Consider the following 19,584-nt stretch of genomic DNA (forward strand, 5'->3'; position numbering starts at 1 on the left):
TTTAACCGATCTTGTTACAGCATGTTACAGTTTACTTTTATTAACCATATTAATTTTAAGTGCTTAATGTAAAATCTTGTAAAAATATATTTTCATTGTTCAAATATACATTAAGTCTGACTATCATATAATAAGTAAAATACAAAACTAAAGAAAAAATAGGGTTAAATATAATTCAAAATATTTTGCTAACAATGTTAACTGTTTATGGATAATAAAATGTATTAACTAAGGAGTAGGATGGCACAGTTGTTAGTATGTTTTTTGTTTTGTTTCTTTTTCATAAATACAACAGTAGTACCTGATGTCTCAGTGGCTTTCAAAATTAAATTATGCAATAAATAACCACATGTAAGACTCTGATGCTTAAAATGTTTAGGGAGAAAGTGGAATACTGGTGTGTATTTTTTCTTTAAACTACCAATACCAGCCATATGCAGTCTGTAACGTAGGGATTTCTATACGTCTTTATTTAGTGTTTACATTAGTGACAAAGGCTAAACTTTTAGCTTCAGTAACGTGTACATATCTCCCCTTTTCATAAAACGACATGGTTGAAAACTGTTCCAGAGCCACTGTTGTTTCATCAGTGAAAAGTACATCATGAAATGCCTCTCCCTGTTCAATCCACTGGAAAAAAGAAAAGAAGCATAAAGCTTCTGATGGTCATAAACGATATTCATTTAGGAGCAGCATCAGAGGTATGTTTTTAACTGCACTGCATTGGAGAGAATACCATAGTGTGTTTTTTTTTACTCCCTGGCGGAAACTGGCTTCCAGAAGAATCAGTATGGCTCAGAGATTAAATAAAACTTCACTCGCACCAAACAAATGTATATTTCTAAATATCACAACATGATCGAATTTAAGTCATTTTAATAACAATGAATAGTCACCTATGCGTTACAATATAAACATTTATATTGATTTAAATCGCGTTTAAATCACCTTTATTTAAAACCCATAAATGAAGCTGATACTGTTTAGACTTTCAATTATTTAAAACTGTATTAAAGCAGCACGATACACAATGCAACGTAAATCGCTATCTTTGTCTTCTGTGTAATAATGTTCACCTCTCTGTCCAGCAAATTTACAGGTTAAAAACAATACTGTTAGGCTGGGAAAACGATTTTTTTTTAAGAAATACAAAATGAGATATAATGATATGTTCCGGCTTTGACATTAACGAAGAGCATAACGCGTACACTGCATAAACTGCAAGTACAACCCCCCTCTCTGCAGGAGTGCTGGCTGTGACGAATTGAACCGGTTTCACGGGTATTTTCAAAGTAGGAGGCGAGATTTCCAGCGAAAGACACTCCCCCCCCCCCTCAAAAACCCAGTAAGTACAGTACTTACTAGTTAAAGGCTAGGCTCCCGACTACGGCGAAAGGAACCCTTCTTTCATTAGAATACAATGAACATATTTTAGCCCTGAATGAATTAATAGCAAACATGGTTTACATAAAAGACATTTTTCCAAGAAAGTTTAGCCTTTGTCACTAATGAAACCACTAAATAAAGACATAAATATACAAATCTTAAGATTTTTAAAATACATGACTTTGCTAAAATTTATTTGAAAATAAAAACAATTACAACCGCCAGGGGAGAGAGAGAACAGGGGAGGGATGTTGGTTTTCCATAAGGGGCGGGGCTATGGAAATTAGGTCTGTTTGGGAATGTGTAGTTACATGTTCTGGCTGTTTGTGAATTATCGTTGTTGAGTATGGAGTGTTGAGGTATTGATTTTGTGTAATGCTTTATGTTGAAAATTGAGGTGGATTTTGTTTATGATAAAGAGGATAAACTGGGATGGGAGGAGGGTTTGGTTTTGCATAAGGGGCGGGATTATGATAATTGGAGGACTTTGCGAGAGTAAAATGGTTTGATATATTTGATTTTGTATTGTGGTTGTTATCTATGTTTTTGGTTGGTATTATGTTTATATGGTTGTTTTTGTTGGTTGGTTGTTATTATGGTTATTAATAATACGATCTATAGTTGAAATCTGAGCCTAAATAAAAAGAAAAAGCAAGTGATTAGGTTTATGAGCAATCTAATTACTTATTCGTTTAAAACGCTATATAAAATAAAGTTTATTATTAATTTGCTGGACAGAGCGGTGAACATTATTATGCAAACCAGCACGTCTTTTTTCTCCAATCAGAGGGGTGTCAGATGGTGTCAGCCAATCACCATTCTGCGTTGGGTAGCAACGGGTGACTGTTCTCAGGCGGAAGATGTAAACAGCTTAATGTGTGTGTTAAATATTTTTTTTAAATTCAATTAAACGGGCACAGTTAAGACATTAAATATACATATACATACTGTATACAGTACAGTTTGCATACGGTAATATGTTTATGTTACGCGATTAAAAAATAAATAAATAAAACTGGAAGGTCCAGCACCAGCTGGATTCGAGCACACAACCTGCCCGTTGGTAGGCACGCACCTAGACCAGTCGGCTACAAGACAGCTCACATGAGCAGGCAGGCGAAACAGCCCTACACAGCCCTGCCGCAGTACACGGATATAATCATACCGTTATTAAATTCTTGAGATACGCGATTCCATATTATATTCCCTTTTAATCAAATTCTAAAAGTATGCTTGTTGACTCTGGTATCACGTTAAAGACTTCGAAGCTTAAAATGTTTAGGGAGAAATGGAATACTGGTGTGTATTTTTTTCTTTAAAGTACCAAGACCAGCTATATACTGTATGTTTATGTTCCAAAATTAATATCGTTTATGGCTTTCACACGCGTTACAGTATGCTCCTATTCTTTTTATGCTCAGCTACTAAGATTTCCCTTCAGTGGTAAAATTCAATACCTACAACGGGCACAGCAAAGACGTTTTTACTGTAAGTCTTTCTACGACAGACCAACGGACCACGAGTGCCCCTGTCGGTCAACCAATCACGTACTGCGGTGCCCCGCGTCATCTTGCGTCATCTTGCGTCATACTGAGCGACGTCACCTGCGGTACGTGTCTGTAACGCGCACTTTGAATGGCTGCATCTGTAGCTCTTTAAAGATCTGATTCCTTTTTTATATTAATAGTTTATATTTTTTGTAACACTCAGTACTACCACTCTACATTGTTCGATCGATTGAGGATATAATTCATAACAGTCTCAATCACATGGTCCATTACCTACTGGTCTTTATTCCCTTTTTGTCTTAACCTTAACAGAGTTCCTCCTTATATCCCCACCTGTCCCAATAGTCCATTACGTGCTCAGAGAGTGAGTGAACTGGTGGTACAGTAGATAAACCTTTCCTATGTCTAACCCTGAGTCAACGGAAAAGCACTTATCTTTATCTCTGACCCTTTTCTGTGCCATCTATCAGACTAGCTTGGTCTCACAAGGGGACTACTCTTACCTATATGGGTTATTTTTATAGACTAATCTTACAGCTTTTCCTGTGTTCTCTATTGATTTCTAGACGAATCCAAAGGGAATCAGCTGCAACAGACTCATCATAGATACTTGAACTTATTTTCTTGTCTAGAGCATCGTCAAGCCCGACATGAGCATCTTACATTGACACAGACATTAAGAGATACAGTCAGCTTTGAGAGATGGTCTTTATTACATGCTCAGCAAAAGTCAAAGCTTATACATAATAAAGCTTATTAGCAAATCTGCAAAATAATATTTGAAATGAAATTATTGCATCATGGCAATCTCTATATTTCTCCTTTTCACCAAATCTTAAACAGAAAACATTTTCTTAGGTAAATTATGTTCGAATGTGTTCCAAAACAAAGCTAGTTAAATTTTGTAATGCATATAAAAATCAATTTTCTACGTACAATACCCTTAATAAATGAAGATTGCATAACAATTAAACACGTGAAAGAGACAGAATTGCAGAGTGCTCTTACTTGTTAGCAGATGTGGAGAGTTCTTTATCTGGTAACAAATTCAAGGAAGAGTACAATTTTCTAACACTTTCTGACATTCCCTGACAGGCTTCATGTATGTACTGTATCATGTTTGTATTCCTCTCTATTAACCAGGGATCTCCTTTAGAAGTACTGTGTGGAAACAAAGATGTTGTATTTTGCTTGGATTGAAAATGAAAAGAGCTGTAATACTGTAGATAAGGCATCAGGTTCTTTAAAACCCAATCTGTGTGCATTGTCAGCCAATTCATCTTCTTTTTTACAGTTCACTGCCAATTTAGTATTGTACTGAATCATATGGTACATATTTCTAGTTTTCTAAAGAATTGGCAGTATTATGATATGATGTAACAATCATATTATGAAGACACAGGAATGTACAGTATTATGATCCAACAAATAAAATACTCATTTTAATTGAACACCCAGTCATTTCTGAATCTTCTTAAATTGTGGTTCTAGAAAATCTTTCTAATTCATCATATATCCCAATAAGGAGTTAAAGGAAATAGAGCCTTAGGGACATGTTTTGCTTTAAACCACTTGTCTTGAGGAATAACAGCCCGACTATCATGAAAGATGATACAACCTGTCTTATAAAAAAAAAACAGAAAGAAAGCTGCAATGATGTTGACAGTGGGGGTATATTATACAGGAAAGTATAAAGTATTTATACACTAGTGAACAGATGATTGTGGGAGTTGTCTTTGTCCCATAAATTCCATGAACTCCATTTACAAATTCCCTCTAAAGTCTACTTTTTGTTGCTTCACTTTTTCAAAACCTTTTTATAATTCTATACTATAGATTTAGGATTCTTTAATCTTTCAAACCAGATATGATGAACAGAGAGGTGCATTGGCTAACAAAAAGCATCTTTTCAGATTAAAAAATAATCAGATTCAGAATACTGTTTGAAAATGAAAAGAAAAGACTAATTCCTAATGCAAGAAATTGTATAGCGCTAATAAAATGATGTTATGTTTGAAAACAAAATCAACAAACTGCATCAGAGGTTTCAGATAAAATCAACACGTATCTCGAAATATATAATCAGGAGCATCAAGGGAAATATTATATCTATCCTAATATGTTGGTCATCAGTTTATCATTAATTTCACATTCTATATAAAGGTGTATTTAATCTGTATCTGTCAATACAACTCCACAAATGCTGTTTTAAAAAATATGCAAATAAGAAGCCTAAATCATAAGCAATGAACAATCTAACTGCATCCATGTCTATAAAACTACTGATTTAACAAAAAAACCCTCAGATTAAAAATGTTCTCTAAAATGCCAACTCTTTCATTGTGTAGGTTTTATTGGTTTCACTTCTTTCTTTCTGCACCCACAGCCTTCTTTATCTCAGTGATAATCTTATCTTTGTTGAGACTGACATTCTTCTTAGCTACATTCAGAAGATCATCAAGCTCGTTTTCATTGTATGACAGGTTGAATGTTTTGTAGATGTTCTTCATTTGAACAATTTTTTCCTTGCCTGAAAGAAGACAAAATTATGATGGAATAATCATTCTTGTCTTGACAATTTAAAGTGCTTTAAATATGTCAAACTAAAAGCAAAACACATTAGAAACATCAAAATAAGATTAAACAGTACAAGTTGTTAAAAGAATTAGAAAATTAGTATAAAAAGGTATGTTTAAAGACCAGATGTAAAAGTTTCGATTGATCTGTAACCTCATATAAAGGCTGGGATCATTTTGTAGTCTCGGAGGGACAAAACACTAAGCATAATCTCTCAGGATAGGACCTCATTTTGAAATAGAGACCAGAGTCCAAAGACAAGTAACAGTAAACCCATGTAGTCAGGAGCCAAAGAAAGAGCTAAAAGGTGAGCAGCAGTATTTTCAATTTTATTATAAAATCCACACAAATCTATTGTGAGGAAGCTAAAGCAGGAGAGATATGCTTCTGCATTTTAATAACAGATAATTTGTTTAGGTGGGTAGCTGCGTCAGCATGCATAGGCTGCAAAGGAACAAGTAATTGGTTTATTCCATGCTGAATAAAAGAAGAAAGTAAACACAACGTTTCAGCCATGGAACCTTCTTCAGATGTCACCCACACCTGAAGAAGGCTCCACGGCCGAAACGTTGTGTTTTCTTTCTTCTTTTTTACAGCATGGAATAAACCTATTACTTGATCATTTGTTTAGTCATACTAGCAGCTTTGTATTACAATAATCAAAAAGACAAATTCAGGCACTGGCATCTCTGACTCAAACTGGAACAAAAACATGTTATAGAATAATGTTACAGAGTTATAAATATAAGATAATAACTTCACATCATTATGATCACAATAAATACATTGTCTTTTCAAGACAAAAACTGTTTAAGCTTTTGCTTGCCTGTGTCTGAATCAAAGATAGTCTCATCACAAATAGACCACTGTGTTGCTTTACATGCTGGTGTTTCCACAAATTATTTTAACAAGCTATACTGGATACCTTCAGAAGCCAATTCTTATACAGGTTAACTGACACTTCTGAATTACCCCTGAATACAATGCGTGTCTGCCCAGCATTGGACTAGCATTTTCAAAGGTATAGTCACACCTTATGTCCTGTGCCTGGAAAGTTAGGCTCCAGCTCATTTTAAGCCACGATGGGTAAAGTTATTAAAAATTGATGGTTGGATAGATAATTTTTTCCCATGATCACATTACTTCTGTTGGTCTCTTTGCACTGGATTACATAATTACCTATTAGATGTTTCTACTGACAACTGATGTACAGAATATCCAGGTGTCTGAGGTGAAAACCTGATGACAAGGTAAGTGGTTTGATTAGGGTCTGATTCACTTACTTTCACAGGAGTCCTTGTTGAACAGAGGGAAGTGCATGACTGTGGGGGTTTTATCAGCACTGTAAACGTAGCAGCTTAAGGGACACTCCTTCTCCTCCTTAGTCACTGGTGGAATGGGTGGGAAGGGAATGTTGTTCTTCTCACAGTATTTAGCTGCCTTAGTGACAGTCTGGGATGGGAGTAGAGAGAGGAGTGCAGCAGAGAGGTTTGCGAAGGGGATGGGGGTATGTCAAAAGTTAAGGAAGGAGAAGAGAGGAAAAGGCACAGAGAGAAGATCAACAGCTTTATCCAGCTAGGATAGCAAAAGGTCTGTACTGTTTTAGTTTAGTAATGATTTCATCAAAGTATGCTCGGTCACACTGTATTAGGCCATAATTTCTCTTGCACTTCTGAACATGAAAAAAATAAAACCATTTAAGAAATACACGACTGCACAACACTGAAAGAGGTGAGAAGTGGTTGGTAACATTTAATATATTGTGTTGCATACTGTATAAGTTTATCTCATTCTTGGCTAAGGGAGATGATTTGATGCAAAGCATGTAAGCCTATATACTGTATAAGACTTCACTATACTGAACTGCTAAATATTGTGATTTCCAATACAGCGTCTTACCAAAAATGGGTCTTCATTAGAAAAATCAAATGACAGAATGAGCTTAACTCTTCTGTCATTCCTCAAAACCAATGGGTAGCCACAATCATTGGCAATAGCAGCATCTTCCAAGTAGATCTTCTCATTATTGACCAGATATTCAGGGAGAGTTTTTGCTGGACAGGAAATAAAAGGCAAAAATATTGATGCCATTGCTTTGGTACTTGTGTTCATAATAATCATGTAATTTATAACAGGTGTGTTTTATCTTTTCTTAAGAAACAATATCATTTTCATGCATTCTATTACACTGTTTATACAATGTTGTTTCAGGATGATTCACATCAGTATTAAAAAAATTATAAGCATGTCTTTTTGATCTCCAACTGAACACTCTTATACTATAACTATAACTATAGGAACATCAGAAAAGCCAATGTTGAGAACTGGTCGGCGCATGCTGCTTTATTAACACATTATACTATATTTCTATATAATATTTGATCACCATTTCATGTATTTCACTGCTGTTCATATTCTAACCTGTGTCAGGGTATTTATACAGGAAGTTGTGCTTGGTTCCCCATGTCCAGCTTAAAATGAGAGCGAAGATTTTCTTGAACAAATCAGGTGTTAGGTCCATTTTTTCAAGTGAATCTGAAGGGATAGAAAGGAAGTACAGCATTAGAACCTGGTTTTTACCTGTACACGTGATTTAATCCTTAAGGAAATACAATAAGTTGAATTCAATGATAAAAGCTTGGTTCCCAGCTTTTCACATTGACATCAGTAATGTGAATATGAACATCCCTTGATTAAAGATGCTGATAAGTAAGATTTGTTATTGCAGTATTTCAAACTGTGTAAATTTATTGCATTTTTTTATGAAACACAGTATTCTAAATGTGATTTGTAGAAAGTATCTTATAGAACATAATTGCTATATATAAAAGGGTGGCAATGGTGGTTAACATTGCAACCTCTCAGTACCGGGGCCCTGAGTTCAATCCTGGACTTGGGGTGCTCTCTGCATGGAGCTTGTATGCTCTCCCTGTGCTTGTGAGGGTTTCTGCCAGGTGTTCAAGTATCCTCCCAAAGTCCAAAGACATACTGAAGTGGTAAGCCATCTGGCTTCTGGGAAAAACAGGTGCTTATGTGAGTATGTTTTTCCTGCAATGCAATATAGCTTTCCAGGGTATATCCTGACTTGAGCCTGTTGCTTGCCAGGATAGGTTCTGGCTTCTCTGATACCTTGTATTGGATTAAGAGGTTAAAAATTCCTACAATTGCTAAACATAATTGCTACGATGGTTTAATTGCTGCTTAGTTTCATTGCATGCCATGTGTTTCTGTTCTCAGGGAAAAATAATTCCATGATGACTTACCAAAATTCCATAATTTCTAAATGGAACTGAAATACTGAAATCTGAGAGTGACAAAGAGGAGATAAATGATCATACTGCATAGGAAATACATTACCCTTGGAGAGTCAAGTTAAGAAAAAGAAAACATCACTTACAGACTTCACTGAGACTGGTTCATACTGTAATGCTGTTGGATTTATATACTGTATTTACCTGTTTTGCTTCACATAAATGTTTGACAGTGTACATAATAGCCAAGAGAAAAAAATCTGTAAATAACTATTGTTTTCTTTTCTGTATGAGTTTTTTAAATTGTATTATCCATATTTTTTGTAATATTAGTACCTAGAAATCCCATTTTCATTTTACTGAATTAAAATTGATATATACGCATTATGAAAGTGAACATTTAAAATCCAAACTTGAATGCTCACACTGAGAACTTTCATGGGTGAAAAGTCAAATGTCAGTAAAAACTGCAAAGAAAAATAAATAATTTATAGTAAAGCCATCATAATAATTTGCTTTACAAATACAAATTATTTCAGGCACACAGTATTATTTTGACAAGTTATACATTTAGATTAATGGCCTCTATGGTATGGTATGGTGTATGGTGCAATAGTAGTGGACAAAAAATAACACCACAGCATTTCGTCAATCCGATCACGTATTCTTTTCCAATCATATAAAGTAAGTCTTGAGAATCTCACCATGCCTTTGACATGCTCATAAACGATATTAATTTAGGAACATAAACAAAAAGTTTTCCACTTTTTTTCTAAACATTTGAAGCATCAAACTCTTACACGTGTTTACTTTAGAAACGTTTTTACGTTGCTCTTTCTGACTGTATTAAGTTTATATACTTTGTAAAACGTTGTTTTAACCTTTTTTCCGAATACACTCGTTATAGCAGTAAACAAAAGCATACTTTTCAAATTTGATTAACAGGGAATTTAATATGGAATTGTGAATCTAAAGAAATTAATAATGTAATTATATTCATGTGCTACTAAAGAAAGTAGTACACCTTCTTTGGATATATTCGGCTTCAAAGAAACAAATAAACATTTCTTTGAAAAACTGAAATAGCAAATATTATGGACACTATATTGACATTTTTTATATTTCTAAATATCACAATATGTTTGAAGCTAAGTCATTTATTGATAACAACAAATAATTTCAAACTGCTACTACTGTCGTTATTACTGATAATAAATATTATCGACACTATATTGAATTTGTTGGTATTTCTAAATATCACAAAACATTCAAAGTTAAGTGAGTTAAGTGATTACCATTTTCCATGAATACTTGCGCTCATTATCGCAGTAAACAAAAGCATACTTTTAGAATTTGATTAATAGGGAATATAATATGGAAACACGTATCTAAAGAAATTAATAACGATTTTAATTTAAGGATCTAAATATATGTATTTACATAGCTGGTAGTACTACTGAATTCCACTTTCTTTGTAAACATGTTTTAGTTTAATTTGACTCATTCATTCATGATGAATTGTGAGAGAGTGATAGATGGAGGCAAGATGTAGGTTTCTTGTCCAAACAACATTCCCCAGAATGCAGTGGGAAATTGGCGTTTTACTCCTGATGGTAACTCCAACAAATTGTCACATTTCACATCCTTGCGAAACAATCATGACATTGTCATCCAACCTATGGTTTGATGGTTTTTTTTATTTTGAAACCATGATCTTGATATGCAGGTGTGAAGTAGAGTTAACAGCTTCAGATTTAAAAGGTTATTAATAATATCTTCAGTGTCGCATTAACATTGGAATGTTCTTCCAAGTGAAAAAAGAGGCAATAAACAACATGGCTGCTCTATATATTTTCAGTTTACAGACCGTCCACAGACGGTTACAGACTGTTTACAGACCGGTAATTTATTATGAATAATATCTTCTATATCGCATTAAAATTGGAAAGCATTTTACTGAAGTAAATCCACCTATTTTCCAACCACTTTATCCAGTACAGGTAACAGTTTCACCCCTCCCCCCTGTCTGTCTGACCTCTTTTTAACCATTCTGTGCCTGAATCGCAGTGCGTGAGAAAAATTGAATCTTTTTTGGGGCTCAAATCTTGCTTAACTAAAAATTAGACACAAGAATAGTATTATTGGACAATGTTGTGAGGCTCTGGTGGAATTTTTCTGTAAACTGAAACTTTTCTATTTTCTTTAAAATTAACTATTTACTTATTTCTTTTCATTTATTGCTTTTAATTTGTGAAGCAGAGTATTACGATATTAATTGCTACTTCAAAGTTTTGTGGGTTCAAGCTTAAAATCAACAAACCGTGAAATCTGTGCAAAGGTCTCAATATTTTTGCAAGGCAAATAGCTAAGAGTATATCATACTTAGACATTTCCATCACATTCTCAAGCTCCTCATGAACAACACTATCCAAAAAAATCCTACTGAATCTCATTCTAATCTTCAATACAGCACCTCTAATCCAATGGTCTGAAGAAACAACCTATTTATTTAATCCACAGTGAAATCTGACTCTCTCAGAATTTTTAAGAAGTGCCTTCACATCCAATAAATAATGATGTTCATCTGGAATTAAAAGTTTATCTCATTACATTGTAGTGGTAATGCTTGTTAATAAGACAGAATTAAGCGTTGCTGTGCTTTCCTAAATGAGCCCCATCTCTCTCTTCATCTCTGTGGTGCAGCCACAGAGAAGCTATTCATGCAGGCTGATTTAAGGTGTTTTCTTTTGATAAGGAACAACTCCCAAACGGGGATGCACTTAGCTAATGATCAATGGTCATCCCTGGCGCCTATCTGTCTAGGGAGTTCCAGAGGAAATCTGGACTGCATTCCTAAGTGTCAGGAGTAAGTGACTCATCTCTCACCTTGGTCAACCAATCAGGGACTGGCAGAGCGTGGTAACACCACGTGGGTCTCCAATGTCCGCCAAACTCTCAACCAATCAACACACATCTGTGTCTTGGTCAAAAAAGTAGCACAAGCTCAGGTCGGGGCTCTCCTTGGCCATTTTCGCGCACCCTCAGAGACAATCACGTGACAACCGGTGTTGTCTGCACTGGGACTTGGACTTTGTTCTAAGGGCGAGGCCGAGGATCCCGTATGTACTCAGAATTCTGCAACAACCAACATGAATGCTCCGCTTGATCAACAGCAGCCTACAGTTGGACCCTCGTCGACAACTTGAATAGCTTATTCAGAAGCAGCTCTGGACTGGGAACAAACCAGTTTTCTTCCTGTGCAAAAGAGTGACCTGCGAGGACACGCGGTCACACTCTGTGCATAGAGACTTTCTACCAGTCAGCCAGACTACTAGTAGACCCCTGGGAGCAATGACTGCACTGCGCGCCGCAGTTAGATTCCTCCGTCCGTCCTACTCCGAGCAACACCTCGACTGGTTGGCCGGTAGCCAGAGGATGCCGAGACGATGCCTATTGGACGACTGCTGGGTCAAGTAAACCCCATGTTCTACATTGCGTCTTGAGAATTTAATTGTTACCTCAACACAAGTTGTTATCAATTTAATTCATGAGTAATGTATTTACTTCCGAGTCTAATGTAACAGTGGGTAATGACACTGATTAGATATGGTATAGCCGAACGATATATTGAAATATATTCTCTGTTGTGTATCTCTTTGTGTTTGCATCTCTTCGGGATTATATACCTTGTATTTTGATAACCCTCACAGTAAGGTCTGCTGCCTGTATTCAGGCAGACTGGTATATGTTTTGTGCACAATTTATGTTTAATAAATGTATCTTGTGTATTGGATCCATGTGTGTGTGCGTTGTTAATTGTTCTGACGATTGATTGTCTAAAAGCCATAACGAACCACCTCATGATTACTGCTACAATTAATAATTGGCTCAGTAAAATCACAAAACCCCTACAACATTAATCAGTCATACATAATCAGTTGTCATTTAACAATATGTTGGAGAAACCAAAAGATATTTAACTGAAAGCTTTGTGGAACAAATTCAAATCACATTAATTAATTAGTCTACATTTCCATCTGACTGTCACTACAATAGTGATTATCGGATTGCTGAAGACATCAGCATCTGTGGATTGAGTCACTGTTAGGGTTCAAATGTTTTCCAACGACAAGATTGAGAATTGATTTTCAAACTGGAGATTTTTGGAATATATTGAAATGAACATTTTCTTCAGCAATCCTGCTGGTAAATTTGCAGATATCTTAAAAAGCAACAAGCTTACTCAACTGTGTTAATTTAGGTGAGCATGACCTTTTAGTTAGGCTGTAATTCTTCAAATTGTTCTATACTTCCCAGGTTCAAAAACTCACCCTGAATGGCCTTCATATCTTTCTTTTGTTTAGTCTCTTCGGTGTTGCCTTTTAACAAATGATTGCAAATCCATTCTGCAACATAAAAATCAGACAAATGCTTAAACAGTTTAAAGTTTTCTAAGTACAGTACATAACAGTACATTTTAATAGTTCAGGTGGGTAGCTGCGTCAGCATGCGTAGGCTGCAAAGAAACAAGTAATAGGTTGATTCCATGCTGAAAAAAAGAAGAAAGAGAACACAAAAAGAAGAAAGAGAACACAACGTTTCGGCCGTGGAGCCTTCTTCAGGTGTCACCTGAAGAAGGCTCCACGGCCAAAACGTTGTGGTCTCTTTCTTCTCTTTTTCAGCATGGAATAAACCTATTACTTGTTCCAGTACATTTTAATTGTGTGTTGGTTATACAATCTATATTTATATACTATATATAAGGCTTATTTGCAATGTAATGGAAAATGAAACACTTGTAATTTTTAATTTAGTTTGTAAAGCAAGGTGATGTTTTGGTTAAGTGGTGGAGTTCTCACCTGCTATGCCTCTGACCTGGGTTCAATTCCTAGCCACTGCCCTTTCTCTTTCTCTTTCTCTCTCTTACCTACTGTCTGGCTCACTCACGGCCTCTGTCTTAAAATACTTTTAATTAAGCATAGTTAAAGTCATTGTCCAACTGCTCCTGTTTTCTATGCTTATTTGCTTTTAATACAGTTTTTAAAACCAATATATAATATAGTTAAGACAAAATCTAAAATAAAATTATCTCATTATACACAGTATTAATAATAAATAATACATTACTACTTATTCACAATTACATTGCATTAAATAGAAAAATTATGTTTTGAATTAGTATTATTGTACAGTATGAATGGCTCAGGAAAGCACTAATGGGTTAATACACATTTGATTTTTATTATTAAAATACGATGAACTGTGAAGAACACATGCAGACCCACAGTATATTAAGGATTCTACAGAGTGCTGCAGTCCTATATTAGATTATTTGGAAAACTAAAAAGCTGTTGCACTGTACTTTTGTCATACCTTGCACATTCTGAATGGGTGCATCTGTAGATGCAGATTGGGAGAGCATACAGCACATTCATTACTTACAAGATATTAAAATTATACCTATATTGTACTGGAAGTCAGCGAAGCAACTGCCACACAGTCCTGAGGAAATAGTAAAAAACAGAGAGAGAGCAATGAAAATGGTTTGAGGTCACTTAATCACAGCATGGAAACAATCAGACTATTTAATTCACTACCCTTGTGTAACAGATCACTTCTTGTAGCGGAGCTGGAAAATCTGCACATATATGGTTCCTGATATATAGAAGCCTACATGCCAAACAGACCGTGCTGATGGTCCCTGTTTTAACCCAATAAGTAAAAGTGGAAATCCTCACTCAGTCAAAGCCATTTTCTTTTTACCGGCAGTTAATACAAGGCTGGTATTATGAACAAGGCCGTTGCTAAGACAGAAAAAGGATAGTTGTTTTAACCTAAATTGCAAAGGAGCAAGTAAAAGGTTTATTCCATGCTGAAAAGAGAAGAGAGAAAACACAATGTTCCGGCTGTGAAGTCTTCTTCAGGTGTGAGAAAGACAGGGCAGACAGCAAAGATTAAATTGCACAGAAGAACAAAAGCTGGGAGAGGAGAGGAGGAGGGAGGGGCAAAGAGGCAGAGAGGCCACTCAGAAAGTGCAAAGTGGAGAGGGGTGAAGAAAGGTGTGAAGTCAAAACCTGCATGAGAATAGAGAAGATTACTTGAAAACAAGTCAGTCATTGAGAGAAAGGGGGAGGTGTGAACCTAGTTTCAGGATGAGTTTTGTTTCTGTTGTTTTTCTACAATGAGAGTTGAGAAACCCTTCTCTGTGAACCAAAAGTTTACATAGATTATGTGATCAGCGGTTAGTGGAGTCACCATGGGCATCTCTTCCATTCAAGATAATTTAGGAGCACCTGGGAACAGCCATCCCTATACAATTATTAATTTCCCTAATTTCCTAATGCAAATCTAACACATGGAATGTCTTATCACCATTACCAAACATTATGTAAAAGCCCAACACAATAAACTGAAGTCCAATAGTAATATATGGTAAAGTTCCTCCATTGGCCTAAAAATCTTTTGTGTGTATCAAAGGCTTTGGCATCCAAGTAAAGTTTTTTCTTCATCTATAGTGTAACAACAAAGATGAAGAAAGACCTTGCAAGTACAGGATGTCCATCTCATCTCTGTGCTCCTCCTCATTCCCTCCTGCAAAACGGCTCCCAAAGAATGGTGTTTCCACAAAGGCTCCATACCCAGAATACCCCACTTCATGGCGAGTTATCTCACACCAGACCCCTGTGAGAGGAAGAGACATGGAGAAAAGGAGGAAGAGCAGAAGAATAGTGAAGTGAGAAAGGATACCAGAACTAGAAAAACTCTTTCATCCCTAAATCCATGCTAATCTCTAAACCCATTTTGAAGGCACTGAGGCCACTCTTGTGTGTCTATTTTTCTAATATTAAATGGTATTATTATTGTTAGTTAATAGATACAATTAATATTCTTGTTGTTTTAATGTAATACCTTGTCCAACTTTTGTTGTAGTTGTTGAGTATATAAAAAATGTACTGAAAATGAGAACTGTGACATCCTGGTTGGAGGTCCATAAAAATTGTTTATACCCTTTATACAATTAAGGTATATGGTAGTATGCATGGCTAGTTTGAAGGATATGAATCTCTAAGTCCTAAACAGCCCTTGGTTGAATGGAAAAGAAAAATAAATTAAGGAGTTTGGACACAATGGAGGAAATCATCCGCCTCAGGTATTTAAGGAGGAGAAGGCACACCGTTATCTTTTATATTGTGTAGCGTGAGAGAAACCAGGAAGTTTTACCAGGAGACAGAAGGATTTATTGGTTTTTAGTTTAAGTTCTTTTTGAAGAGAACAGAAAATAGTTTTAATCGCAAACTAATTGAGGAACACTATTTGGTTGAAGGGAAAACATGGGTAAATAACACTAGAATAAAAAATATATATTTTTCTTCAGAAAAGTTCAGACTTCAGAAAACTCTTATGATTTGTTGGTATAACCTGCCAGGGCTGTTGACTTCATATATTATTTCATAGAGCAAATAATAGTTTACACAGAAAGTAAGGTCCATGGGTTCAATTATCAAAGAAGTTAAACAAGTCCTTCTTTTTTTTTAAATACATATTGGCAGTTTCGTAAAATATAAATTATTTTGGACTGTTAGTAGCCTTATAGTTTAGCTCTAATGATCATTTCCTTACCTTTATCAGTAGCAGCTGGTTGGTCATAATTTTTCAGATCAGATTAGGTGCTAGCGATGCGGTCTGTGAACATTTAACATTTACTATAAAATATGTAATACTGTATATGGCCTTTCTGCAGGATTTTAAATAAGATTTATGTTCATCCATCATCATGTATCTTACCTCTATCGTATTCATCCTTCTGTCTCTGCTCCTTGTCCACAACTGCCAAGATGGGGTAAGGGTTGTTCATTTCATCATCGGTTTCCTTAGAAAAATGTTCTTCATCCACCTGGAAAAAATATATTGTAGTGAAGACCCAGCAATGGTACGCCCCAGGTACTCCCACCAGGTTTGGAGGGTCTCTGAGATCTTCAGTGGGGCTCACATAGCTGTATACAATTAGAGATTATCTAAAGGTTAGTTTTCAGCTCTAGTAATTGAAAAAAAAATCTAGATTCAGCACTTGTGTTCTCCCTTTAGAGTTACTTGTCCTGAATAGTAAGGTCACATCACCTTAAGCATGAAACTTCTGCTAAAGCATCAAATCATAATAAAATATCCCAGAATTTCCTTTAATTTGTTTCTATATCCTTTCCTATTTTATTGTACACACCAATGGTGTGCACTAATGAAAATTAAGTAAAAATAAAAAAGTGAATTTCATTTTTGAGCAAAGATATATTGTAGGGAAATAAAACCTTTAGTAATTACAATTTACCACATTAAACTGTACGCTTTACTCAGAAGCATCAATGAAGAGAGAGAAAGACTTTCGGAAATACACAAATACATGATGACAAAGATGCTAGAAACCCAGGCAGGAAGGACTGCTGACCTGCTTCACCATGTCGTGCACAACTGTAGATGCAAATATATCTGTGATGGAAAAGTTCTCATCCTTTTCTGCCTCCATAATTCTTGCCAATGCTTTTAGACAGTCAAACGAGCCAGTTGTGAGTCTTTGCACCATCTCTTTCTCTGCCTTCTCTAATTCAGAGGACCAGGTCTGGTTGTGGTACAAAGATGTCAAACACCTGCATTCATACATAAACAAGAGTAGAGACCAGGAGAAACGTCGGAGCTCAATCCTTATATCTTACAGAATTAGAGCAGAATTAGAAGTTCTGCTGCTTTATGCGAACCTTCAGAATTCATATTGATTCCACAGATCCACCTGGCACAAACCTGGACCCCAGAGCCCAGTCTCTCAGACTCACCAGGTAGATCCTGACACTCCACACAGGTACATGATGGTGTCCAGCAGGTTCTGAGCCCCCAGCTCAGTTAAAGTCCCCATGAGAGCCACCATGGCGCGCAGACCCCCCCCTGAGCCCAGCACGGCAATAGAGGGGACACAGTCCTGATTGAGGAAGAGAGAAGCAAGAGAAAGAGCATGATAAAAAACAGTGTGTGAGTCTGACAGATAATTATTAGGTTATTAAATAGTGTAAATGAATTGCAAAGTTACTGAGATATCACAACTGTGTATCGTGTACCCTACTCCACTCAAGTGTGTCCCTTAAAGAGAAGAAGATTCAGAATTATTTAAATTTAACATTCTCCTATTATGTTTCTCTCATGAAAGCATCTAACGTAAATAACAACAGTGCAAGAATCTACTTACCAGCAACAAAAGTTTAACCTGTTATGATATTTGTAATATCACCACTTAGGATCATTAAAACAGCATGAAATATTGTAACTGCATCTTGGCTGTCACCTCTCCACCAGCGCTATTTAATCACTCCAACTCAACCTACAATTTCATGGTTCAAACTGAATTATTTCTTCTTCCATTTACTTATTTTGCTTCATTTCACAAGTCCCTTCCCTATTAAGACCTGTAAGGTGCCTGTTTTGCACACAATTCAGAGCCCTGATCCTTGCCTACTGTTATCTCAAACAATGCAGAAGCCTTCAAAATCTTAGTTTTTCATTTGTCTTCCCATACACTTTTTCCCTTTCTGCTCTGCCTCTTTTATTAGACTTTATGTACTCTCCATTTTCCCCAAAGCCTGTCCATTCACCACCCTCTCATCTATTAACTGCATCCATGTCATCTGGAAAGGAGTAACATGCCTGTGGCATTCACAGTAACAATAAACCCCTACGACAAATGCTAACTAACATAATGAATTTTCTTATGTCATATCTTTTCACTAACATGACAATGCACCTGCTACAAAATAAAATGTCTTTATTTTCCTAAAAAGGGTTAAAGGGGTGTAACATTTAGGATAATTTTTGGATGCAGGTGGGTTCTGGTGAGGGACTAGGAAGCGTGATAACACAGGTGGATGCAGAAGTGATGATTTTAAGTTGAATAAGTGACTGACAAGACACGATAACACACAGGGGTAAGGAACTAGAGTGGTGCCAAAGAAAAGAAAAGAACAAACAAAATGGAGCTGGCTAAGAAAATGAGGGAAAGCTAACCTGACTACAAAAGAAAACCCGAAACACACGGTCTTCGGCGTCTCCTACACCCTAGCTAACTTCCACTGACTACCCAACAACCATATAAGACAAATGGCACTCACCTGTACTAAACTAGTGTTACCAATACAAAATCAACTAAGTGTGTAGAATGTACCCAACAACCTAAACTAACATTATACACAAAAGTTCACACAAAAACACAAATGAACTAGGAATACAAATAAGGGAAAACAAGAGTACTCAACAGGAACAGGGTACAAAAGAACACAAAAGTTGAACATATAATACATTAGGGCAAGGTAATGGCAAAACAAGGATAAACACACAAACAAACAAAAGTACAAAGAAACTAACAGAAACAAAACAACAAAGCCAAAGCTATACAAAAATACACACGCAAAGCAAAGCAAAGCAAAGCAAAGCAAAGCAAAGCAAAACGGGACTGAAGTCAAACAAAAGGCCTCTTCCTTCAGAAAACCTCCATGTTACATGCTGAATAAGATGCATTCTGATTGGCTGAGAAGCTGATTGATGATTATGTCATACGGAACAGTGGTGTAATGGTGGGTCAATGGAGGAGGGAGAATAATCAAGGGTCAGCAGTGTGGAACATAACAAAAACACACATAGACCACACACTTGGATGTAACAATGCAGTTTTTTGTATGATGCTTACAGTAACTAACTGTACTTGCATTTTGCAAAATACACTGAATATGTATTTCTGCAACACAAATAAAAAATAATAAAAACCATACCAATTTACAAGGAGTTTCCAGATTACTTAGGGCCTTCTGGATTTGGATTTTTCTCTGCTT

At 36.0% G+C, this 19,584-nt stretch overlaps 1 protein-coding gene and 1 gene segment (V, D, J or C); both read right to left on the minus strand.

Annotated features, from left to right (window-relative positions):
* LOC148815840 (Ig kappa chain V-III region MOPC 63-like) overlaps positions 1-19,584 on the minus strand; it is a 174,525-nt gene that overhangs the window by 121,249 nt on the left and 33,692 nt on the right.
* LOC148815841 (cytosolic phospholipase A2 gamma-like) lies at positions 3,589-17,681 on the minus strand. The gene is made up of 10 exons (XM_088904857.1): positions 17,545-17,681; positions 17,163-17,361; positions 16,508-16,616; positions 15,263-15,403; positions 14,183-14,224; positions 13,054-13,128; positions 7,893-8,006; positions 7,371-7,525; positions 6,755-6,923; positions 3,589-5,424 (listed from the first exon to the last, which is right to left on the minus strand). The coding sequence occupies exons 1-10, from the start codon at positions 17,634-17,636 to the stop codon at positions 5,255-5,257; spliced, it is 1,266 nt and encodes a 421-aa protein (XP_088760983.1). The 5' UTR covers positions 17,637-17,681; the 3' UTR covers positions 3,589-5,254.

This window comes from Atractosteus spatula, chromosome 24 (genome assembly GCF_055471065.1).
Source record: "Atractosteus spatula isolate fAtrSpa1 chromosome 24, fAtrSpa1.hap1, whole genome shotgun sequence".
In the NCBI taxonomy this organism is placed as follows: Eukaryota; Metazoa; Chordata; class Actinopteri; order Semionotiformes; family Lepisosteidae; genus Atractosteus; species Atractosteus spatula.